The following is a 26,159-nucleotide window of genomic DNA, read 5'->3' as shown; positions in this document are numbered from 1 at the left end:
TGGCAGCAGGGGAGAAGATGATGTCCACTGGGAGGGGACCAACACCAGGGAGATGAATAGGCAGTGCAGCCTAGGTGAGAAACAGTGAGGCCAACATTAAGGCCATGGCAGGAAGGCTGGGGATGAGGGGACAACCAAGGGGTTTTATCTCTGTGTCTATTCCATCTGTCCCTGTGGTCAGTCAGTTGAGGACTGCGTGCATCTGACATCTCTTAACTCCATAACTTAGCTCTCTGTGGGGAGGTGGCACAGGGTGATGGTAAAGGGGTCATGGACATGGCAGACATGGGGCCCTGACCAAACTGACCTGAGTGCTTAGGTTCCTTGTCTATAAAGTAGGGGTTATATTAGTACTGGTATCATGGGGGCAGTGAGGATTCAATAAACTCAGGTCAAGTGCTCATAGCAGTTCCTGGCACATAAGTACTTGATGAGTGCTAGCTGCTATAATATTATAATGATCACCACCCTCAACTCACAGTGGGTGAGGATTGTCATTATTCTATATGCTGTGTAGGTCCATCAGGTTTTTTAACAGCCAAACCCAAATACAATACCCCGTTCTACTTAGCCAGGAAATAAGCTCTTTGCTCTAATCCTCTAAGAAATGGCCCTTGTGTTACAGTTAGGCCTTGACCCCCATGTCCAAACACCCATACACACATTTCCCACTGTCTTCAGGGGAACTTGATATCCTACCTATAGAAGCCACTGTCTGTCACCTGAGCAATCACCTTTCTTTCCTTGTATCAGGCACAGACTGTGTTTGTATATGGCGTGTGAGTGATCCCAAAGAGATGAACTAATGAGATTTCTGATGCCACTTTACCTTAGCCTACTCTGAAATCAACGAATGGATAAAACACTTGCCAGCTTGCAATACAAAGGAAAGCTCCAAAATATTTTATACTGGGTTACCGACCTAGTAGAGATGCAATCTTTGGTAATTGTGATTCCAGTGTTATCTGAAACCCATTAACTCTCTTTTCTGTGACGATCTCCCGTATTAATCTGTGACTAAAAAAAGCACAAGAGAACAATCTATCCAGTGGAAGGAAGTATAATTCAAATTGCTAAAAACCAAATACTGATTTCAATACCACCTGATAAAATTACTTTTTACTTTGATAATTTCAGATTTCCTTAAGGTTTCTGTTTACAAAGTAATTTTAAAAGCTAAGGTGGAAGTTTGGTGTCAGGATTCTGTTTGTACTATGAAACAAAAAGATTTTATTAAAGGAGATGATCAAAATCCTGTCTAAAAACCTTTCCTGGTTCTCTCATTTAAAAAAAAAAAATCCTCATTTCTAAAGATCTTTCAAACAACAGGCCCTTGAAAATTAAGCATATCAACAACGATTTTAAGTGACTTACTTCTTTTGCATTTTCTTTGGATTAGAAAGTTAAATCAGCTTCGTTTCCCTTACACAAATACTTTATGAATCAGTCTCTACTATTTAGCAATAATTATGAGAGGTCTAGAATGAAGTTTATTCCTGTACTATCTAAATTCGAGGAATTATTTCAAATGAATAAAGCAGTAGGGGGAATGGTTACTATCTGGGAACCAATGGTTTAAAGCACTTTAGAGGATTATATATACTATATATATGCTAAATCTAGATCAGGTGTATCTCATGTGCCAAGTAGGTTTTAATGACCTCTCCGACTGAGCAATTACATATACAGCTAATTCGCTTAGTTCTAGACATTTAAAACTTAAATTCTAAAATATACAAAACCTGCAAAAGATACAACTTGGCAGATACCACCTTAACCAATTGATCAATACTGACTTTATCAGTAATCAGGCAGATTGTTATCATGTGACTTTTTATATGATGCACTAAGAAAAACAACATCTCTTCTGTGGTGTTCTTGGCAAAAGTGCATACTCTGGACCTACTTACAAAAAAACAATGGACAAAGTCCCTCACCATCTATAAAATAACTGGCCTGTGCTCAGCAAATTGTACCATAAAATACACAAAAATATTGTGGCACTATTCCAAATTAATGGAGACTAAAAAGAGTGATGATCAAATATGACATGTAACCTGAAACTTCCCTTTTGCTATAAAGGACACTATTGGGGCAACAGATGAAATCTGAATAAATTCTGCAGATGATAGTATTCAATCAATGTTAATTCCTGATTTTGGTAACTGTACTGTGGCTATGTAAGATGTTTTTAAGAAATATATATTGATGTATTTAGAGATTGCAAACATGTTTACAACTTTCAAATGGATCAGAAAAAAGTTAACATGAGAAAGAAGGATTATGTAAATATTATAAAATATTCACATTCGGAGAACCTGGGTGAAGAGAGTATGGGAATTCTTTGTACTTAGAACTTTTTTCTGAATCTGAAATTATGACAAAAAATTAAAAATAAATACTACAGTTGACTCTTGAACAACATGGATTTAACTGCACAGGTCTACTCACATGTGGGCTTTTTTCCCCAATAAATATACATACATTACTTAAGTGTATTTTCTCTTCCTTATAATTTTCATTTTCTTTTCTCTAGCTTACTTTATTGTAGGAATACAGTGTAAAATACATATAACATACAAAATATGTGTTGACTGTTTATGTTATCAGTAAGGCTTCTGGTCAACAATAGGCTATTAGTAGGTAAGTTTTTGGGGAGTCAAAGGTAACGTGCAGATTTTCAACTGCGCTGGGGGTCAGTGTCCCTACCCCCCCACACTGTGCAAGGGCCAACTGTATACATATTACCATGTGTATTAAAAAAAAAAAAAAAAAAAAGGAGAAAAAAACACCAAAAAACAACCCAGGTCATTTAACATAACTAAAGTCTCTGAAGCTCTGTATGTTCAATTATTCTTAAATTTGATATATAATTTATTCTTTAAGTCCAAATAAGATAGGCTTTACTTAACCTTACCTTGTTTTACCCACTTTACAGTGTATCAGAGAATACAAAGAATATAAGCTAAAAAGGGAGGACAAAGCAGATGCTTCTGGCATATAATAGCTCAGGAGAGATCACATACTGGTCTATTTTATTCTTTTCAGGCTCAGGGTCACATAGCAAGTGGGACGTATGGAAATAAGATTTAAACGTTGGTGACTTTGCTTTATAAAAGATTTTTTTTTTCTCACGTCAGATGGGTAATTGTGCTGAGATCGTAACAAAGTTTGAGGAAGGCACGTGTCACACATTGGCGTGAATACCCAATCATCACACTTATGAACTACAAAAGGATCTAAAAGATTTCCTTTAAAACTACAACTCCTATTAGTCAAATGAGTTTGGTTAGGTATAACTTTTCAAGTGAAGAGTAATTTCAACTCCATAAGGCCAGGGATTTGTGTTTGTCTTGTTCACAGACGTAGTCCAAGTACCTAGACAGTGTCTGCACACAGCAGGTTCTTAGTAATACAACTGTGGAGAGAACAGATAAGCAGCAAGTACTGTGTAAAGCAAGGTGGGCCTGCAGCTGTGTCTGTTTTGCTTTATTATTTGATCGATTTCTTGGTTTCAGGGATGTCTGCTGGTATCTTGCAATAAACTGTAATTTGTTCACAGCAATGTATTTCTTTGCTAAGCTTTCTGTATAGTCCTCAGATTTTAAAAAATAACTAACAAGATCTTATACATGTTACAGTGGTTTGAAAACCATTTTCAAACAAAGTGCTTTTGAAATGTTCTTAACCACTCACTTTTCCAAATCTGACACCTTTCCTCTAGTCCGTAGGATTCCCGTGAATGCTGGCTACATATGAACTGGTGGCATCTGAGTGACTGGCATTATTCTGCATGCTACTGAAGCAGCGTGGAAGGTAAAACTGTGCTAATAAAAAATAAAATGCTCCAGTCTCTCTTGTATCTATCTTTCAAAGGAAATGTATAAACCCAGAAAACTTTGCTAAACAATGGAAAACATTCTGCTTGCTGGCCAAATAAAAGATTCATTGTTACAGAGTCTAAGATACTACCCAGTTGGAAACTTTTAAATTCTTGAGAATGCTTTTTCTATCAAAACTGAAGGGACCTCAGGATATTTTTAAGGCTCCTCTATCTCTTTCATTCTTGCTTTCAAAGTCCTTTGGAGATTAGGATTAAGTGGAGGAGGTGGAATTCCAGCCAAGGTTCTGGGCTGGGGGTAGAAAGTACAGAGCCCAAGGCCAGACCACAGGAAGTCACACTCAGTCCATGGTCCTCCGTCCCCACCTCTAATAAGCTTATTCAGAACTCAGGTTTAAAGAGGAAAGAAAAAAACAAAAAGAAAGGAACACGAACAGACAGTAGGAGAAAAAACAAAGGTACAGCATAAAGCTGGAAGGTGGAAGGAGAGGTTTTCACCATCAGATCCTGAGACGCTGGGTGGGTTTAGGGACCGTCCCACATGGGCCTTAGGCTCTTTTCATCCTCCGCTCAGCAAGGGGAAGGGGAGAAAATAAACACCGGTCCATTATTACACGCCGGGAACTGAACTGGATATTCTAAATAACAGAAACAACAGCTAATGTTTAGTGACTGCTAACTCTGCACTAGAGACTGTGTCAGGTACTTTACAGATAACATCTTGGTTACTCTTTTCAACAAACTCTATGAAGTAGGCACTCTTATTTTCCCACTTTACAAATAGAGACACTAAGGCCTAGAGAAAGCAAATAACTGCCCAAGGTCACTTAGGTTGCAAGGTTGGCACAAACAGAGCCTAGTTCTAAAGCACTATTTTTCACTTGTGTGTGCAGGGGGGGTTGGGAGGAGACAGATTCCCTGAAATTCTGATAAAACTGATATGATCTTGCTAGTGAAAAATGAAGATGCATGAATATACAACAAATTCAGAGGACTCAATATACATAAATTGGAAAGAAGGAAAAAAAGAACACCTTCTGAGGCTTGCTATCAATATGACTGATTATAGCTCTAGATTATAGCTCTGCAGCTGCACCCTAGACAGCATGAGACTATATGGACACATCTGACAAAGTTAATACCATTGAAGAAACAGGTCCACTGGAAGGGGAAGGTCTGGTTTACCACCAAAACCAGAAAGGGCAAGTGAGGGTGAGGGAGTAGCTAAAACCCATCTAACACTGTCCAGGGAAGAAAAGGACCCAGTGGGCAGGGCTGACTCTGTTAGGGAATCAGAGATTTTGGAATATTAATGGAGCGATGTCATTAAAACTTTCCAAACAAAAACCAAATTTTCCCTGTTCAGATTCAGAATTTACCCAAAAATCATTGACTATAATCTGGCTATCTGTGTAGGCATCTACCTTCCAGGGGAAAATATGCTGGTTGTAATAGGACCTTTTGCCATTTTAAATTAATAAGCATGTCCTGATTATACATCTGCTCCTGTGTGAGTCTTGTAAGTGTGAACTTGCTTTAAAGACAGATATTCTAGGGCTAAGACAAGTGCAGCCTGTGGGGCTGGGTCACACCTGGGATGGAGCTGGTCCCACTCATGCCGGCCAGCTTTCCTCCAAAAACATGAACCTGAACCAATGTTCCAACGACTTTCTATTATGAAAAATACTTGGTCACTGCCTTTAAGAAAGTCATAGTCTAGGGCAGCCTGGCGATCTCCCCTTTAAGAGGATGGGAGGTATCTGTGAAGTGAAAATTATTTTCATCAAGATATTAAGCCATTATTTGTCATCTTCACTTCTTGTGAGTGTATAGAGGCTTTGTGACAGGATATTGCAACAGAGCAGCTATGATAATTCAGCGGTCTTTCATTAACCCAGATAGTAAAGAGGCCTGCCTGCAAAAATTGTAAATAATGCCACTTTCCTCACCGTTTTTTGGAAATAGTAAAAAAAATAAAAAAAAATTATATATATATAATAGGTTTATTACTTTTAAAATATAAAAAATTCTTGGTTTTGAGTTCTAATATAGTACTCTCAATAGTTATAAAAACCCATGTAAGTAAAAGCTCCTTGTGGTCCTTAATAATGATAAGAATGCAGAGGGTTTCCTGGACCAACCAGTTTGAGAATGACAGCTGTAGTGGCCCCAAACAGGGCAGCAAAGGGGCCTCTGCAAACCTGCATTTCCAAAGTATTCCCTGAGCCAACCTCCCACTGAGAGACTGACGGCTTCTTCTGGGCACTGTTTCTGTTTCATACATAACACCCATGATCTCCCTTCATGTGTGCCCTACCTTTACTTCCATACAGTTCTGGAGGCAGGTCGAATGGCACAGGAAAGGCGGCCGCTGGCTCCTTGCTCCCTGAGAAGAATTTCTGTTTTACTTTGAAGCTGTCCAGGCCCTGAAAACACAAAGAGGGCATCTATGATTGCACCCCATTTTCTGAAAAAGATCTCAAGAAGCAATTATATCTGTATGGTACTCACACCAAAACTGAAGTTATTTCAGAGCTATTTTCAATGTTTGATAGATCAGATATATTTACAACTCCCCTAAATTAATCTTTCCTAAAAATAAGAGGTTCAAATTTTAAAAAATTAAATTATAACAAAGTTCACAGACGTTTAATAAAGGAAATAAGAGGGAAAACAATTTTGGATATCATAGCCCATTTCTCCTAACCGCTATGTACCGTTTGCAAGGAGTGTGTAGAAGACACTGTATATAAATAATTTCAATATTGCCATAGTAACAGGCTGCTCACTCTGGTGTAAGAATAAAAGCTGCCTTCATGTATAATGAAAGTGTTCCAATATAATGTGATAGGAATATAAAAACAAAAACTCTTCCAGACTCACCAAAATGGAAGGTTTATTCCAAGAACTCCAGAATAGGGTATTATTTTTAGATCTTAACCAGGGTACAAGTTAAAGTTCTGTATCTCAGCTGATGTAGAGAACCACTACGGCCTTCTAGGACCTTTACATCAGTGCAGGTGCTTAATATGTGAGCCTCATTTTCCCCATGCCTCCACACACTGATCCTCCTCCTCTGATCGCCCTTGGTGGACCATCCCAGCACCCCGTCTGCAAGTCAGTCTGTCTCTCATCCCTTCTGTCCACCCATGTGAACACATACCCATCCTCCATATCCTAAATACCCACATATCAAACAGTGCTAATGTCCTTGGAGCCCAAACAAAGAACTAGAACTATAGTTCTTAGTCTTGATGATCACATAACTGAGTAGGGAAGGCTGCTTGTGGGCACACTGTAGGACACGGTAAGAGCCGGAGTTATGCTGATCTGGGCTCCAGGCCATCTGGTTCTAACACTGCTCTGGCATTTGCTGAGCTGCGAGAATGGCTGATACTTGCATTTGTTCATTTAACACATTATTTCTTGAGTGCCTCTTTGGTGTCAGGCACTGACTGCCTAAGAGTTAACAAAGATGTCATCATCCCTGTCCTCATGGGGTACACAGTCTAGTGGGGAGACAAAGCATTTATAAAAGTGAAATAATTACATAATTGTGATGACCACTATGAAGAAAAACAGAAGTACTGTGAGAGAGAATAGTAGACCTATTTTAGATGGGGGGGGGGATGGTCAATAGAAGCCACCCTAAAAAAGTGACATTTTAAAGAGGAGTAGGGTTAGGAGAGGGGAAAGTGGAAAGAATATTCCAGGCAGAAGGTGCAGAGGTAGGAAAGAGCATGCATGTTCCAGTAGCTAAAAACAATGGTTAGTGGGACACCTGGCCACTTATTTACTAGGCCTCAATTTCCTCATTTGTAAAATCAGAATAAAGCCATCTGGATGTCACCACCTTAAAATGTCTTTCATGTCAACACCTAGCCTTGGTGCTTAGCTGGTGTTCAAGCAATACTGAGCTGCAAAAATAGGATAAAGGCATCTTGCCTGCTTACTCTACAGGCTTTTCCATTAGATAAATCAACGTGCAAATGCTCTGTGCACATGAAGACTTATAGAAAGATATGGGTGATGAAGAAAGGGCCAGCACTGATGAAGATGGGGATGAGAAACAGCGAAAGGCAGTAAGTAATAACCGGCTGAATGCTATACAGAAAAGAAATGCCTTTTACCAATTTTGGGATAAGGAACGGCTTTGTAGAAAACATTACAGCTAGGCCTTGAGAAATTGGGATAATTCTGATAAATAGAGATGGCAGGAAAGAACATCAAGGGAGACCAGCATAAGCCAAGGCAGAGTTGTTAAAGCATGGAGCAGGTAACATCAGGCAGATGGGAAGTGAATGACCTACACACAGAAAGAGGCTGAGAACACTGGAGAGAACCAGATGGAGGAGGTTTGAACAGGAAGCAGTATGGGTATCTGTGGCTTGTACCTATTTAACTGGGCCCAATCCCAGGCCATAGTGACTCGGGATGGGCAGGTCGGCCACGTCAGAGGCGTCAGGGAAGAGACCATCTTTCTGCTCAGGAGTTCATTCGGTTAAGATGTGAGCCTTGAGCTGCTGGGGGCTCTCACATATTTCAAAATGAACTCTGAAAATACGGCCCAAACCCATGGATTCAGCTCTGCCTGAAGCAAGGGACTCACCCTCCATGTTTGCCTTATTTCTTATTTGTGTGAGTTGGTTATCTGTCACTGACAACCCACAGCATCACAAGACCCCAGTTATTAAAGTGTGTGGCCCTTACTTTGATATACAGTGAGGAGTTGCAGGTTTTTGAACCGAGAAGTTCCACTATAAAGGCAGATTGGCACAGATGAAAATAGATCCAACAGGGAATTGTTAGAGCCAGAAGACTGAGAGCTACTGCCACACCAATGGGAGATGGATGAGCGAATGGCAATGGGGAAACAAATATCAGCATCATAACAAAAGCTGAGATACAAACAGTGAGTTCAGAGGAGAGTGGGGTCAGTGGAAAGGGAAGGAAATGGATTTGAAAGAAACTGATGGAAAAATTAAAAATCAGGGATATGTGAGGGCAGAGGAGGAAGGGGGTAGGGAGACCAAGGGCACTTGAAGGGGGACACTGTAGCCTGCCCCGTCACCCCCACTTCCTCCTACCCTGGGGAGGGCTGCTGGTGCCCCTCCTCACAGCTCACCTCCAACAAGCTCTGGATCGGAGGATAAGCTTACACTCTTCCTTATGCATATCACTTACTTGCTGTGTGACTCGAGGTGAATGACCTAACTTTTCTGGGTCTGAGTTTCGTCATCTATTAAATGGTATGCTGACAGTAAATTATTTAGAACAATGACTCGCACATGGATGTAAATTAGTATAGTATGTACATCCAGGATGTTCTTGTGATGAAATTACTCCTATTTTACAAGGGAGGAAATAAAATGCAGGTTAAATAGTTGCCCAAGGCCGTAGAGCTATTAAGCGGTAAGGCTGGAAATCAAACCCAGCCTTTCTGATTCTTAATATTCTGTTCCTTCAATTAAATGAAGAAACAGTCTCACATTCACCCACCAGGAGCCACAACAAAGGAAAAATTCCTCGAAAATTTAAGAGGTAATATTGAAGCAGACCAAATGAGGAGGAGCCAAATTCTGGAAACCGTGGTGCTTGACATTTGTGAAAAGAGGCCAGAGGTTGGGAAGTGATGTCATTTAATGACTATTAAATACTTTATGTGGAGTTTCAGATAAGAACAACTTCCCTCTTCTTTGGCTCCTAGTCCATTTCTGTTATTTTCAAACAAATCATCACAAAGGATGGAGAGTCTTTATGGCCTGGCCCAGATCTGATGCCCCAACATGCTTTGGCACGTGCTTATTCTCTGGTGTCTTACTTCACATATAAGAAGCTTTGAGCCATCCACGTCTGACAGGAAGCAATACGCTTTCCTGAATGCCATCTCTGATCTAAATTCTAGGGTATTATATGAAAAAAAAAAAAAAGTACCACTTTTCCCTTCAATCTGGATGTCAAATAATTTGAAGCTGTCGTCTAATTATCATTATTTATATATCACAGTGGTATCACTTGGCATTTTGTAAAACAGAGGAAGGCACCCTCCCAGGCAGAGATACTTAAAAAGACAGTTAAGACAATATATTTATAAAATACCAGGTGAGAGGGTGGACATCTATCACACTTGAGAAATTACTGGCTTTTCCCTTCATCAGTTCTGGGAGGAAAAGAGCTGTTATCACCATGACGGATTAAGTTTAGCGGCTTAGCCCCATCACAGAGAACAAGAAACATGTCCAAATCTCAGAGATATCGTTTATTTTTTAGTTGCATCCGATTAGCATCCTCAAGCAGTAAAGCCCTATACAAGGCATCAAGTTTTCCTGGATAAAATGGTAATGACAGTGAGCCTTCTAGAAGGAGCACACTTAATTAAAGATGGACTAATTGACAAAGAAGTGAAGTACAGGGAGGTGGCTGTGTTGTCCTTCCTATAAGGCGCCATATGATCAACTGTGTTTCCAGGTGGGGGCTTAGGAAAAGCTTCATGAAGGAGAGTAAGCCCAAAAGGCCCAAGAAGGGTGGGTTTCTGATGAGCAAAGGGCTGTGTCAGTGGGGTGGAGTGCACTTCAAAAGGAGAAAAAGGAACAGCATCCCATCACCATGGGTGTGAGGTCAAGATTTTGACCTCTGCCTTCCACCTTCTGTTGAACTGCTTGATCTACGAGTTGGTGTTGCTACTGCTCACTGCTCAATACCTGCCAAGTGCTAGGCACTGTTTCAACCATTTATAGGCAAGAACTCTCAAACGATGCTACAAAGTTATTAGTTACTGCACTGTCCCCACTTCACACTGAGAAAAAGGAAGCCTATGGAAGTAACAGGTCCAAAGCCTAAAAGCTTATAAGCAGGACCCCAACTCCATTGTCATTTTGGCTCCTCTAGCACTGTGTGCTCCCAGAGAGTTCCTTTGCTTGGTCCCTGGTATCTCTCCCACACGTTCTTCTACGTTCTCCTTCCACATGATTTCACTTTCTAATGGAGGTGAAGGATCACACAACTAGTAGGTGGCAGCTGTGCCCCTGGTGCCCCAGCCCACCTCCCCCACCCGCTAACAAGCACTCACAGGTGACTGGAGCCCTGGCTGTGCAGGGGACGTGGGGGGAGGGGTGGGAACAGAGGCTGGGGGGGCATGCTGTTCCAGGTCATGGCGGGCCCTGCTGTGCCACACACAGGACTCTGGATATCATCTCGTGGGCCAAGACGAGATACTGCAGGTTCCAAGTCAGGGGAATGCAGACCCTGGCAGATGGGCAAAAAGAGCTCCAGAAGTGTAGCAGTAGCCAAGATGGGGAACGAGGGAGAGATGGAATCAGTTAGCCAGGAGAGGAGAAGACAATGACCTACAGCAGCAGGCAGCAAAACTCTTGCTAGGGCAGAGGACAGGATGTGGCAGCTGGATGTGGACAGGGAAGAGGAAGGAGCAGAATGCTAGACTGGGGTTGAGCGGGAGAACATGAAAGCTTAGAAAAAAACTCCACGTGAAACAGTACTGACCAGATGTAGCCCCGTGGGAAACCCTGAGTACCCTCAACAGACGGCCGGTGGTCAGAAGTGGTGTGGGGCGGGGAGAGAGGGTCAAGGCGGTGGCTCCTGTGAATTTCATTAGTTCTTCCAGCCTGAGCCAGTCATGATGAAAGCAAACACTTGTGGTATATATCAATTTTGGCAACAAAAGACAATAAAAGAGTTTAATCAGAACAGAGAAAAGAGACTTTCTGAAGACAAAGTTCTTATGGTTTTGACTGAAGCATTTTTGATTCTAACGACAGAAAAGAGAAGCTGCCATCTTAGGGGCAAACACACTAGGGCTCAGAAGGAGCCGAGGTGCCCCTCGGCCCTAAGGCAAGCGGGAAGCCTGCTTCTCCCTCTCCCACTCCCCCTGCTCGTGTTCCCTCTCTGTGTCTCTCTCTGTCAAATAAATCTTTAAAAGAAAAAATAAGTAAAAATTAAATGCACTTAAAGGGACACACCCAACAAAAATTATATACTTGATAAATTGATAATAGACCTCAAAAGAATAGTCTTTAAGGACCTGTGTAACAATAATAGCTAAGTGCTACATAGACATTAATCCCCAAAGCTCCCGGAAGTGTTCCCAAAGGGAAAGCTATTGACTGCATGGCTCTAACAACAGCAAGTTAGATTCACCTTGAGATGGTATGTTTACTGATTCACTCACTTAAAAGCAGAAAAATAAAGTGAACAAATCAATGTTTGGTTACCAGAGACTTTGCTTCCAGACCAAGCCCAGAGGTTTCACATGGCAACTTTACTATGAATGAAACATGGTGGCTCCCCATCCACTATTTTCAGGCCATGGAGAATGTCCTTGCATGCAACCACTGGTTCCTGAGTGACAGGCCCTTATTATGGCTGTGGGAAAGCGCAGGAGCTGTGAGGCCTTCTAGGTGACTGCTCAGCAGTGTCTGAGACTCTTCATTCTGGGCACAAAGCTGAGCTGTTTGCAAATGCTAACCTCAAGTCAGGGCTCCAGAACACCAAGGACCAGGACGGCCTAATGGGGAAGGACAAAAGCGGCAACTCCAGTGCTCATCCCTCAGAAATATGGGTGTTCTGGACACGGAGCTCTGCTAAGAAGTACAAAGGTGGGCCGATCTCAAGAAACCGGATTCTGGATGATGTCCAGTTAGAGAAATGATTATAGAACTGGGTATTAAGTAAGTTGATTTGGCAAACTTGTAACCGAAGAAAACATTAAAACGCGTGTCTTACTAGTACCGAAGAGGGAAACACAAGGCCTCATTTATAACAGACCACGTTCTCATTAGTAACCTTTTTGAAATTAACAGATACAGAAATTTTAAGAACATCTACTAAACACACAAGGATTGGCATTTCCAAGTATTGCCAAGAGACTAAGTGTAGGCACATGTGCTTTAATTTCAACAAGACAGGTGAGCAATTCTATATTGCAATTGCTTACGAACATATTTGAACACCTACTACACACAACATCCACTGGGCTAAATCCATGTGGTATCCACAGCCATTGTTCTCCACGTTTGCTCTCCTCACAGAAAGGACAGTGTGGACTCTAGGAACTGAAAGGAAGCAACATCAACTAGGAGATGTGCCAAGCCCTAGGAGAAAGCAGCTCACAGTCAAGGAGACAGACAAGTAAATGATAATACAAGGGATATGTGATGAGCCCACGTTCTAGAAAGCTGTGGGATGCAGACGAGGGGCACCTGGACTGGAGACAGGGGAGGCAGCTGGGTTTAAGGGTGCTGTTCCTGAGACAGATTAAGGCTGATGAATGAGGGCACGATGGTTATTAGGTACCCACTTGACTGGGCCATCAGATACCAGATGACCAGTTAAACGTCACTCACTGTGGGGGTCTCTGAGGGTGTTTCTGGATGAGACTGGCATTCGAGTCGATGGATTGAACAGAGCAAACTGCTTCTGACCCCGCAATGTAGGTGGGCATCATCCAATCTGTTGAGAGCCTGACTAGAACAAAAGAGCGGAGGAAGGGTAAATTCGCTCTCTATTGGCTGGGACATGGGTCTTCTCCCAAACTTGGATCGGGATTGAAAGCATCAACTCTCCTGATCCTCAGAACTTCAGACTCTACAACTGGTGAAACTACACCACCAGCTCTCCTGGGCCTCTTGCTGGCAGAGGCTGGGACTTCCTAGCCCCCCAAAATCATGTGAGCCAATTCCTCACAATAAATCTCTCTCTGTATGTATCTATATATCCTATTGGTTCTGTTTCTCTGGAGAACACATATGGGCTTGACTCATAATAGGAACCAGTTCTGTATGGCTGAACATGAAGGCCAGGAAAGACGGAGAAGTGGTCAGGCCGAGGAGTCAGGGCATGAAGAGAAAAGAAGGCCATGCTAAGGAGTCTGGCTTCTATCTTACAAGATTTTGAAGGTGGGTGACATGACCGGACGTGTGGTCTACAAAGACACTCTGGCAGCCGGGTGCAGGCTGCCTTGGGAAGCATGGTGGGAGGATACTATAGCAGAAGTTGATGTGCCCTGGACAGTGGCAGCAGGAATGGCCAGAAGTGACTGATTATCAAGCAGCATTAAGCAGCAAAATTTGGGTGTAAAAGAGTCGCCAGAGATGACTTTGTACACTTTGAGCTAGGACGGTGGGGTGCTAGTAATAGTAATCATTAATCAAATTTTTATAATAGTATGGCTTAAGTGATGAAGATGATTTTGGTGAGATTTACAAGGCCCTCATCCTCAGGTACCTTTTGAATAATAGAACTTAAATTATACTCATAATTGGAGAAGTATCTTATAAGCTTCAAATTATTTGGAAATTGGCCCGATGACATCACTAATCCTGCTTAAAAAACTGATGGCTTTCTACTGTCCTTGTGGGACAAAGTACAATTCCAGTGGGTCCTGCTTGCCAGTCTCCTTCAGAACAGGAGTCCAACCTCAGAGCCTATGGCCTACATCCCAGCCCCCTCCCAGGCACATGGAATGGCCTGCTCTTCCTCAAGTAGAACATGCACTGTTCTCTCTGGCTGGAAGCCTCATGTCCCTTGATGGGTGGGTTAAGCTCATAACTCATTTTTTAAGACCCAGGTCAAATGTCATCTCCTCATAGAACCCTTCCCCAGGGCCCCCAGGCAGATTACATGCTCCTTTTCTCAGAGTCCTTATATTGTGAACCCCCTACACCACAGTTCTCATCACATACTATAATCCGTTTCCTGAACTTATCCATGAGCTTCATGAGAATGAAGACTCCATCTCGTTTTTCCTATTCCCAGGGCTACTGAACTAGAGGCGTGGGGATCTGGTGGAGCTGAAGAGATTGACTGCGAGGTCATTCCAGGCAGGTCGGAATGTTCAGTGACAAGTCTGGGAGACATTCTGAGGAGGGAGCTGTGGAGTTGTGCTGGACCGTCTCTCCTTCACAAGCTAATGGTCTCATTCTGTGTTCGAAATTACCTCAGCAAAACGACAAATCACCTCGCGGCAAAGATCTTTCGGTTGCCCTCAGCATCAAAACCATAAATGTTAAGTCTGTGAAGACCAAGCAAAGCTCTACTGGGTTTCCAGAAGCTTTACACACCAGTAAGTGACACAGTAGCTTAAGGACAAAGTCTCCTCTGTTGCAAAATTTTCTTGACATGGTATTATGCAGACTGATAAAACACACATCAACTCACTTATGGGTGATACCCTCAGGCATGGCTTCCTAGCTCCCAACAATCTGCCCTTCTCTGGGAAACACACCCACTATTACAGGACAGGGTCAGGGCAGTAAAGAGGCGTGAAAAGCAGACATGAACTTGAGCAGTCCTTAAATGCAGAATGGCTGGCAAATGAGGGAACAAGCCACTGCAGAAGTGTCACCAGTGACAGCCACCCAGACAGGTGATAGGCTGCTGAAGGCCCCAGGGCTGGCCCAGCTCCCCCGCTCCCAAGTCTCCACCGTGCCACTGATTCCATGACATGCCTTTCAGCAGCTCTTCAAAAAACTACCCCCTTCTGCGGGCTTACACAAGCTTAAGTTAGTTTCTGTCAAGAGCAATGAAAAGGACCCGAATACCCACTTTCAGCCCTTTGGCTTTTGCTCACTCAGGCCAGTTACTTCTCTCCCAGGTCTTGGCACCTGGGTCGCACCTGGACATCTCTCAACGAAAGTGCCTTTTTAAAATGACTTTCTTGTTCAACGTGACTAGTAGGCTCCTTTGGGAGGGCGAGGTCAAACACTTTAAGGTTTATTTGAGGTGGGGGTGGGTGAGGGGCAGAGGGAGAGGAAGAGAGAGAATTCCAAGCAGACACCCTGCCGAACGTGGAGCTCGACACAAGGCTTGATCCCACGACTCTGAGATTATGACCGGAGCCCAAACCAAGAGTCAGACGCTCAACTGACTGAGCCACCCAGGCGCCCCAGGTTAAACACTTCAATGTCTTGTCCACACGCCTCATTTTGGCACCCTTCTCAAATAATTTATGGTTCAGTGAAGGACACAGACAATCCACCCAGAAAAGAGAATGTCTGACAAGATAGTGACAGTTTTGGGTCCTTACTAGTGTTATGGAGGAAGCCTGCTTTAAAGCACTGTTGTAGGATTTGTATCTTAAGAAATGCCAAAGAACTTGGATTGCTCGATAAAATGCTATCTTTTTAGTCACTGTGTTAATTACATGGTCACTGTGCTTGGAGCCTCACTCTTGAATCTATCAGCATAGCATAGGAGGGGAAGAAACCATTTTTAATATTCTTGCCTGACAGTCTTTATAAATAACTGAATCTCTTATCTAGAATGTACTGTAGTGGGGGCTCTTTCTTTTTCTAATGGTATAGAAGAGTCTAATTTGGGGATTCTAAATGATTATGCCTATTTTTTCCCCTCTATTAGCTGCCTCCAATGTACAGTCAGAAATAGAATCAGAAGTGAAAATTAGCTTAGCAGGGTCTAGAGGACCTGAAGCGCAATATACATCTTTCCTATTACCATTTTCATGACAAGGAACTGAGTCAGAAAAGTTAGAAATGTCTAGAATTTTGCAAACATGGACAACAAAAGCCAAACAAGAGGGACATGGAATTTATTCCTTAGGTTACTATTGGGAAATAATGTTGGCCTTAATTCAAAGCTACTATCACTACAGTTACACCAAATTACTATTATTACCCTAGTGTTATGAGTTTACTATTTCTCTGTGATAAAGCTGAAAGATCACAGGAGGGATCAGTCAGAGATGGTGGCTTGAGGGCTGGAGTCCACTCAGCTGTGGAACCCTAGGGAAGTCACATCCTTGTCTATAGCAAAGGGGGAACCATCTGTCTCCAAGGAAATGGAGGGGAAAGCAATTGTAAGCAGTGTTAGGATCTGCTCTGACTCTGTAAGAAAGAAACAAAAAGTGCTAGAATTTCACGATTATTAACCTTAGGAGAAACTTATTTGACAGTTCTGTAGCAAAACCCTGAGTTGGAGAAGAAAAGGATAGATAAAGATTGATGAAGGGAGGAGAGAGAGAGAGAGAGGGAGAAAAGGACTTTTCACCAGACTGTGGAGGGGAGGGTTAGTGAGGAAGACCGTCAGGCTGGGGGCAGGGAGGGTGTTCTCTGGCACCTTCCAGACTATGCCTACATGTCACATGGGTCTGGACTGAGGCCTGAGGACAAGTACACAGTACTCCCTTAAATATTTGGTCTAGTCCAAGTGGCTTACAACGGAGCTGCATCATGTGTGTGTTTATCATACGTTCAACTATAGCAGGTGGCAAAAAAAAAAGATAAAAAAGCATTAACCATCTTATTGTGTGGGCAGTTCTGACTGCATTCCACTGAAATGTGTGAGGGGCAAGACAGGTGGTCTTGGGGTCTATGTGCCCCTCAGAGTGGGAACGTCTCTCTAGGCCAAGAGTGGTTTTAGTGTTTAGAAATCAGAAGGCATGTACAGCCAGTCCCTACATGAAAAGCAGCCATACTGTCTGGTGTTCAGTTGCAGAAACTGAGCCTTTCTAATCTGGAAGACAAGCTGGCTGGGCTAGACACCTCAAGAGATACAGCTTCCACTGTGGTGTGTTTCTAGGGGGCTTACCAGTGAGTCTGATCGCACAGATCCTCTGTGACCTTCTGAACGAACTCCTTCTCAAGCAGATGTTGTGAGTTTCCTTGCCTCCTGACTTATGCTCATACCACTTCCAACATGATGCCCTTTCCTCTCCTCTCCACCTACCCTAAACTCTAAGCAACCTTTCCCCTTGCACTCCCAAATCTTCTAGCTTCCAGAGACCTCCTCCAAAGGAACATCTTGCTCTGGGCTCACGCATCCCTTTGGTGACCTGTCACTACCATTTTGTAATGAATCTTAACAATATTTAAATCCTGTGAAACATGTGGTTAACTTTACCCAATGCAATTATCTTCAATCTGTCATCAGGTATGCTCCCTGAGAGCAGCAATCTCATGGCACCCAGAATAGTGAGTGCTAAATATATTTGTTAGCACAGGCCAGCAGTTGAGAGCACAGGCTCTAGGTTAGAACCCTGGCCCTGCTCCCTCCTGGCCTCGGGCAGGTCATCATGATCAAAGGAAGAGAACATAAAAACCCAACTTGTTTCACGTGTGACCACTCAAGCAGTTTCAAACGTGAACTTACAAATGCTGATGGCAGGAAAAGGACCCCAAGCTCATAGGAACGGATCATCAGCTGGGTGCCGTTCTTCTCTAACGCTCCCCATGCGGCCTTGGACAGATTTGCGCTGCAGGGACAAGGACACAGAGAGGGCTGACTCAGTGAGGCATTTCAGCTCAGGTCAAACTTTCACAGCTGCAAGAGCATCGGTCAAAACCACAGATAGCTGCAATCACATTCATTCAGTTTTTGGCAGAGTTGTGCATTTTTTAGAAATGGAATACTAAATCCTGCTGTGCTATAATCCCCAGGATTTATCTAATTATTAATTTGGGGCAGCTTCACCCTTACCTGCATTTTCTCCGAGGACAGCTATTAAAATAATTATGCTTTTTAGATTTTTTTTTCCTGTCTAAAGTCCTTTCTTTCCATGACTCAGGTGTAGCCTGGAGGTCTGATTTTGTTATACGCCCAAGTAGCATTTAAGAAAAAACTATGTTAATATGATCTTAGGTAGTATCTTAAGCTTCACATTCTTCTGCCTTTGGATTTGGGCCAGGAAGAGGTAAATTCTACTTTCAATCAAAGGAAAACAGAGGAGGGCAGTAGACTGGCATCTGTATCCAGAAAGAAATGGTGTGTTCAGAACCCTGTTTTACATGGGCAGAGTCATGGGTATGCCTAAAAATCACAGGGTGCAGAAGGAAGGAGCCCTGGACCTGACCGAATGGGAGGGACCCAGATGCTATCGGGACCCATATGTGATCTGGACAGGAAACAGACCTAAGCTCTGAGGCATCAGCTCTAGAAACATGCTCTCCTGCATCAAACCAGGCCGAGAACCCTCACCCACCAGTTAATTAACATAAACCCACCATAATGTTTTTTTTCCCAATGAGGCTCACCCAAATTGCCTATTTTCAGAATAGGGAATATTCTTAGCTATTCAGACCCTTACAGCCCAACTTCAAGGACAATGGAATTATTTCAAAACTCGTTCACTGGGGCATCAAATATTCTTCTGAAGAAAGTGCTGACCTGGAGTTACAGGAATCACAGAATCAAAGTGAGCAGTAACCAAGAAAGGTGAAAAGCAGGATCTCTGTTCAGGGTCCTATGAGAACAGACAAGTACTATGGAAATCAGAGCTTAAAAAGTGCTAAAAACAATTAAGCTAACTTAAAGCATACAGACAGACCTGCCTGCCTTCTTTAATGGACCATACTGAGAACAACAAACTCTACTTTCTTGCTCAAGGGCCACAATCATGAACACCACTATCTGTGATGGATCACAAAGATGGAAAATGCAGGGGAAGTGGGGAAGTTCACAATAAAGTGGTACTATGACTCTAGGAAAACTGTTTTCTTTAGTAAAGGCTTTAAATGACACACTGGACCAAATGGACTTCACAGACATATTCAGAACATTCCATCCCAAAGCAACAGAATACATATTTCTCTCTAGTGCACATGGAACATTCTCCAGAATAGATCACATCCTGTCACAAATCAGGTCTCAACCGGTATCAAAAGACTGGGATCATTCCCTGCATATATTCAGACCACAATGCTTTGAAACTAGAACTCAATCACAGGAGGAAAGTCGGAAAGAACTCAAATACATGGAGGCTAAAGAGCATCCTACTAAAGAATGAATGGGTCAACCAGGAAAAAAAGAAGAATTTAAAAAATTCAGGGAAACAAATGAAAATGAAAACACAACTGTTCAAAATCTTTGGGATGCAGCAGAGGAAAGTATACAGCGACACAAGCGTTTTTCAAGAAACAAGAAAGGTCTCAAATACACAACCTAATCCTACACCTAAAGGAGCTGGAGAAAGAACAGCAAATAAAGCCTAAACCCAACAGAAGGAGAGAAATAATAAAGATCAGAGCAGAAATCAATGAAATAGAAACCAAAAGAACAGTAGAACAGATCAACGAAACCAGGAGCTGGTTCTTTGAAAGAATTAACAAGATTGATAAACCCCTGGACAGACTTATCAAAAAGAAAAATGATCCAAATCAACAAAATCATGAATGAGAGATCACAACCAACACCAAAGAAATACAAACTATAAGAACATATATGTTCTTATATATGTTCATAATATGAGCAACTTTATGCCAGCAAATTAGATAATCTGGAAGAAATGGATGCATTCCTAGAGATCTATCGACTACCAAAACTGAACCAGGAAGAAAGAGAAAACCTGAACAGACCTATAACCACTAAGGAAATTGAAGCAGTCACCAAAAATCTCCCAACAAACAAAAGCCCGGGGCCAGATGGCTTCCCAGGGGAATTCTACCAAACATTTAAAAAAGAATTAATGCCTATTCTTCTGAAGCTGTTCCAAAAACAGAAACGGAAGGAAAACTTCCAAACTCATTTTATGAGGCCAGTATTGCCTTGATCCCAAAACCAAAGACCCCATCAAAAGGGAGAATTACAGACCAATATCCCTGATGAACATGGATGCAAAAATTCTCACCAAAATACTAGCCAATAGGATCCAACAGTACATTAAAAGGATTATTTACCACGACCAAGTGGGATTTGTTCCTGGGCTGCAAGGTTGGTTCAACATTAGCAAATCAATGTGATACATTAATGGAAGAAGGGACAAGAACCATATGATCCTCTCAATAGATGCAGAAAAAGCATTTGACAAAGTACAGCATTCTTTCTTGATTAAAACTCCTCACAGTGTAGGGATAGAGGGTATACACCTCAATATCATAAAAACCATCTATGAAAAACCCACAGAGAATATCATAGTCAATGGGGAAAAACTGAGAGCTTTTCCCCTAAGGTCAGGAAGAGGGCAGGGATGTCCACTATCACCACTGCTGTTCAACAAACTACTAGAAGTCCTAGCCTCAGCAATCAGACAACAAAAAGAAATAAAAGGCATCCGAATTGGCAAAGAAGTGAAACTCTGACTTTCTGCAGATGATATGATACTTTATGTGGAAAACCCAAAAGACTCCACCCCAAAACTGCTAGAACTCATACAGGAATTCAGTAAAGTGGCAGGATATAAAATCAATACACAGAAATCAGTTGCATTTCTATACAGCGCCAAGACAGAAGAAAGAGAAATTAGGGAGTCGATCCCATTTATAACTGCACCCAAAACCATAAGATACCTAGGAATAAATCTAACCAACAAGGCAAAGGATCTGTACTCAGAAAACTATAGAATACTCATGAAAGAAATTGAGGAAGACATAAAGAAATGGAAAAACATTCCATATTCATGGATTGGAAGAACAAATATTGTGAAAATGTCTATGCTACCTAGAGCAATCTACACATTTAATGCAACCCCTATCAAAATACGATCAAATTTTTTCAAAGAAATGGAACAAAAAATCCTAAAATTTGTATGGAATCAGAAAAGACCCCGAATAGCCAGAGGAATGTTGAAAAAGAAAAGCAAAGCTGGTGGCATCACAATTCCGGACTTCAAGCTCTATTACAAAGCTGTAATCATCAAGGAAGTATGGTACTGGCACAAAAACAGACACATAGATCAATGGAACAGAATAGAGAGCCCAGAAATGGACCCTCAACTTATGGTCAACTAACCTTCAACAAAGCAGGAAAGAATGTCCAATGGAAAAAAGACAGTCTCTTCAACAAATGGTGTTGGGAAAATTGGGACAGCCACATGCAGAAAAATGAAACTGGACCATTTCCTTACACCACACACAAAAATAGACTCAAAATGGATGAAAGACCTAAATGTGAGACAGGAATCCATCAAAATCCTTGAGGAGAACACAGGCTGCAACTTCTTCCTAAAACACTGCCAAAGGCAAGGGAAGCAAGGGCAAAAATGAACTATTGGGACTTCATCAAGATAAAAAGCTTTTTTTTTTTTTTTTAAAATGAGGTGGGGTTTTTTTTTTTTTTAAAGATTTTATTTATTTATTTATTCATGAGAGACAGAGAGAGAGAGAAGCAGAGGGAGAAGCAGGCTCTCAAAGAGCAGGGAGCCCGATGCGGGACTCGATCCCAAGACTCTGGGATCATGACCTGAGCTGAAGGCAGACGCTTAACCATCTGAGCCACCCAGGCGCCCAAGATAAAAAGCTTTTGCACAGCAAAGGAAACAGTCAACAAAACCAAAAGACAACTGACAGAATGGGAGAAGATATTTGCAAATGACATATCAGATAAAGGGCTAGTATCCAAAATCTACAAAGAACTTATCCAACTCAACACCCAAACAACAAATCATCCAATCAAGAAATGGGCAGAAGACATGAACAGACATTTCTGCAAAGAAGACATCTAAATGGCCAACAGACACATGAGAAAGTGCTCAACATCACTTGGCATCAGGGAAATCCAAATCCAAACCTCAATGGGATGTACCACCTCACACCAGTCAGAGTGGTCAAAATTAACAAGTCAAGAAACAACAGATGTTGGCTAGGATGAGCAGAAAAGGGAACCCTCCTATACTGTTGGTGGGAATGCAAGCTGGTGCAGCCACTCTGGAAAATAGTATGGAGGTTCCTCAAAAAGTTGAAAATAGAGCTAACCTACGAACCAGCAATTGCACTACTGGGTATTTACCCCAAAGATACAAATGTAGTGATCCAAAGGGTCACATGCACCCCAATGTTTATAGCAGCAATGTCCACAATAGCCAAACTATGGAAAGAGCCTAGATGTCCATCAACAGATGAATGGATAAAGAAGATGTGGGGTATATCTACAATGGCGCAGACATCAAAAAAAAAAAAAAAGAAATCTTGCCATTTGCAACGATGTGGATGGAAGTAGAGGGTATTATGCTAAGCAAAATAAGTCAACCAGAGAAAGACAAGTATATGATCTCAATGATAAGAGGAATAGGAGAAACAAGACAGAGGATCATAGGGGAAGGGAGGGGAAAAATGAAACAAGACGAAACCGGAGAGGGAGACAAAGCATAAGAAACTCAATCTCAGGAAACAAACTGAGGGTTGCTGGAGTGGAGGGGCGTGGGACGGATGGGGTGGCTAGGTGATGGACACTGGGGAGGATAGGTACTATGGTGAGCGCTGTGAATTGTGTAAGACTGATGAATCACAGACCTGTACCCCTGAAACAATACATTATATGGTAATAAAAAAAACAAAAATAAAATTAAAAAACAAAAAAAATAAGTCCAAGAGGCTAGCTTGCTTGTAGATCTCTCACTCCTCCGTAAAACATGGTGACCTCCTGGGCAAAGCCACAGGTCTAATGGCACCTGACTGCTCGCTTGACTTGTAACATCTAACCATCACAGGCCAGAGGTACTTTCTGGAAGGCCTGTTTTCATTCTTCACTAGTCATTTCAACAACTGGAGGGCTTAATCCAAGGTAAAGATCATTGGAGACCACAAAGATACTTGTTCAGGTAGTTTCCTCCAATCCCTTCTTTGTATTTAGCATCTAATAAAGTCCTAAGCATCTGGAACCTTAAACTATATCCTGAATAATTATACTGAAAGTCACTTGTAAGCTGTCTAGGTGATAAATCAGTATTCCTTGAAAGAACATCTTTAATGATTTTTTTTTTTAATATCTGAACACACTTTGGATCACCGATACCTAGGACAGGCAGGACAAAGGGATATTTTTCCCAAACTCCAGCCCTGCCTGCAGTGTGTGTGGTGTAGATGGGCACCTACAACTGTCTAGCAGAAACCCAGTGTCTTGTGAGGTACAGTGACACCACAGGGCTGCTCAGAACAAGCTTTTACTACCAAAACCTCAAAGGAGTTCTAGCTGTGGCCATTGCTGTTACTCAGGGTCACTTCTACCCTGTTCCCTGTCGCCTCCTGCTGGATGGAGCTGCTCTCTCCTCTGCCAGTGCTCAGGTCTATTTTGTTGTTGCTGGGTGTCAAATGATGCTTCGTCAATGTGGGTTGGGGTTTTTATTTTCTATTCTTTAGGGGTATGGAAGGATTCTGAAAGTTGGACAGTTCCAGAGGGTAGAATCCTGGATGTCCAAAGTTGTCCAGGCCCCCAGAAACTCTGTCCAAGCTGTTAAGTGAGGTGAATAAAACAGTGGCTTCTTGGGAACAGGTGTGTGGCAGTAAGTTCAACCAGAGAGGCAGAACCACTAGAGTGTGTATGAAACAGAATACGTATTAATTTACAGGAATTTAACTTACGTGATTGCAGGAGCTTCTAAGGCAGTCTCTAAGGGCCATCTTTGCCCTGAAGCTGGAGTTTGAAGTCTGCAGGGCTAGCAGAAGCCAGGAAAGATGGATATACAGCTAGAGCCACAAGCTAGAACCATAGGCAACAAGGTGAAGCCACAGGTAGAGACTAAAACCATGTCTGCTTGTGTTGCCTCTGGCATGGGGCTGGGGGGGGGGGGCGGTGTACACACACCAGGCGTGGCCAGGGGTCGGAGGAGCTAAAGCAGGAAACTAGAGCAGGTGCAGAAGTTGCCAGTTCCGCTGCTGCCTCTTGCCAACAACGTGAGCTGGCTCAAAAGGACGTTTAGGTTATAAAAAGGGCTGCTACTTCACATATGCCCTCCAAATCTCCAACAGGAATCTCCTCTGGGGCCCACCCCAACCAGAAACATACAAGAAAGGGAATTCTGGAAAACGTGGTTCAGCCCATGCACACTGACACATTACAAAGCCACCACAGAGTAGAATATTTTTTCTCGAGCCCCCAGCTAAGTAGACCAATGGTCAGTTATTGAACTAGGCAATTTATAGGCCCCCTAATGACAAAGAGCTCAACTGGTGTTAGGCTACCCTGCCACAGCTTGTTAAGCATGCCTGCTAATTAGAGACCTGAACTCAGTCCAGAATATGGAAATTTTGTCCAAAGTTGAAACCTTTAAGAGTAAATTTAAACTGATAATGTGTAACAGAGTTCAAGGAAAGCTCAGGAAAGCATAAGAATGCCACCTTTAAGTAAGGTACATGGAGAAGGCAGATGTTGAGAAAAGATCCCGCCCAACCGGGAGAGATTTCTGTCCTGGCTCCCCCACTATGAGCAACATGATAAGGCACTCTTCTTCCCAGGCATGAGTGGGTTTTGGTCAATGAGGTCATAATCCCTTTCTGGACACCAGTCTACAATGACCAGAGATATCCACAACCTAACTAGATAGCCGCCCTCCACCTACATATTCCAACCAGAAAGATTAAATCCATGATACTCACTGGGAGGCTCACTGCTGAGTGTTTACCTGAATGTTCAGGGTAACGTGTTGGGGAAACAGCCAGGCAAGAAAGATGGGAGGAAGGAAGAGGACCTGTGGGCCCATCTGGCTTCATGCATTTTTAGAAGTTTAAAGTTTGGTAACATCATCTGACACCTCCAACCCTGGCCTGAGCACCTATTTGAGCTGCTCATTGAGTTTACTTTTAAGATTTTTATTTGAGAGAGAGAGAGAGTGTGTGCATGTACAAGTGCGGGGGAGCAGCAGAGGGAGAGGGAGAAGCAGACTCCCCACTTAGCAGGGAGTCCGATGCGAGGCTCGATCCCAGGACCCTGGGATCATGACCTGAGCCTAAGGCAGATGCTTAACCGACTGAGCCACCCAGGCGCCCCTACTTTTAAGATTTAAAAAAAATTTTTTTATATAAATTTTTACTTGAAGTATAGTTGACATAGTTTTGAGTTTACAATAGTGATTTGACAATTACATCCATTACAAAATGCTCACCACCGTTAAGTACTTGTTTCAAGACTGTCAGAAGGTGTACAAAACCACAAGGATGACTGTTATGGGAACGTGTCCATGAAGAACATTTCTTTCATCATGAGTACTTAATCTAGGCAGCAGCTGCACAATGAGTGCAGACATGGCTAACAGACTGAGCTTTTAGCCACATCTCTTAGAAGACCGGGGGCGGGGTGCACGGATACTTTCACAGACAGATGCAATAAACAGAATGTTGGCAGTAGATGTGAGAGAAGATGTAGACAGAGCAGCTGTGTGGCGAGGAGGAAAAATGATTAACTCTAGCTAATGTTGCTGTCACCCCTTCCTAAAATCCGGCAGGCAGTACGTCTCTCTCCCTCTGCCCCCCACCCTGCCCCCCCGCCCCATGCAGTTATCTTGTTTTGCATTTGCTTCTTTTCTTGTATTGACCTTGGACTCGGTTTCTTTATGCATTGAAAAATAGTTTCACAAGTGATATGGAAAGATACTCCCTGTGAAAGTTTCAAGCTGTATACAGGTATACACAAGGAAATAATC

At 42.5% G+C, this 26,159-nt stretch overlaps 1 protein-coding gene and 1 non-coding gene across 11 annotated transcripts in view; both read right to left on the bottom strand.

The window, feature by feature from the left end:
• The window catches only part of TDP1 (tyrosyl-DNA phosphodiesterase 1), a 97,432-nt gene that overhangs the window by 14,744 nt on the left and 56,529 nt on the right, over positions 1-26,159 (bottom strand). For 6 of the 10 annotated variants that reach the window (XR_012379123.1, XR_012379124.1, XM_025869479.2 and 3 more), the window contains 2 exons: positions 17,963-18,065; positions 6,159-6,267 (listed from right to left, as the gene is read on the bottom strand). Coding sequence is in view for 4 of the 10 variants with exons in the window: in XM_025869479.2 (XP_025725264.1) it covers positions 6,159-6,267; positions 17,963-18,065 (212 nt within the window). In the remaining 6 variants the exon portion in view is untranslated. Of the gene's footprint in view, positions 1-922; positions 1,018-4,339; positions 4,480-6,158; positions 6,268-17,961; positions 18,066-26,159 lie in introns of those variants that run through there. The other 4 variants (XR_003207619.2, XR_012379125.1, XR_012379126.1 and 1 more) reach the window with 4 other exon arrangements.
• LOC112822888 (small nucleolar RNA U13) lies at positions 3,135-3,239 on the bottom strand. The gene has a single exon (XR_003207868.1). It is a non-coding gene; the product is annotated as a small nucleolar RNA U13 (small nucleolar RNA).

Source organism: Callorhinus ursinus, unplaced genomic scaffold (assembly GCF_003265705.2).
Source record: "Callorhinus ursinus isolate GAN/ISIS: 27379988/994484 unplaced genomic scaffold, GSC_fseal_2.0 scaffold8, whole genome shotgun sequence".
Lineage (NCBI taxonomy): Eukaryota > Metazoa > Chordata > Mammalia > Carnivora > Otariidae > Callorhinus > Callorhinus ursinus.
This window is presented reverse-complemented; position numbering and strand designations above follow the sequence as displayed.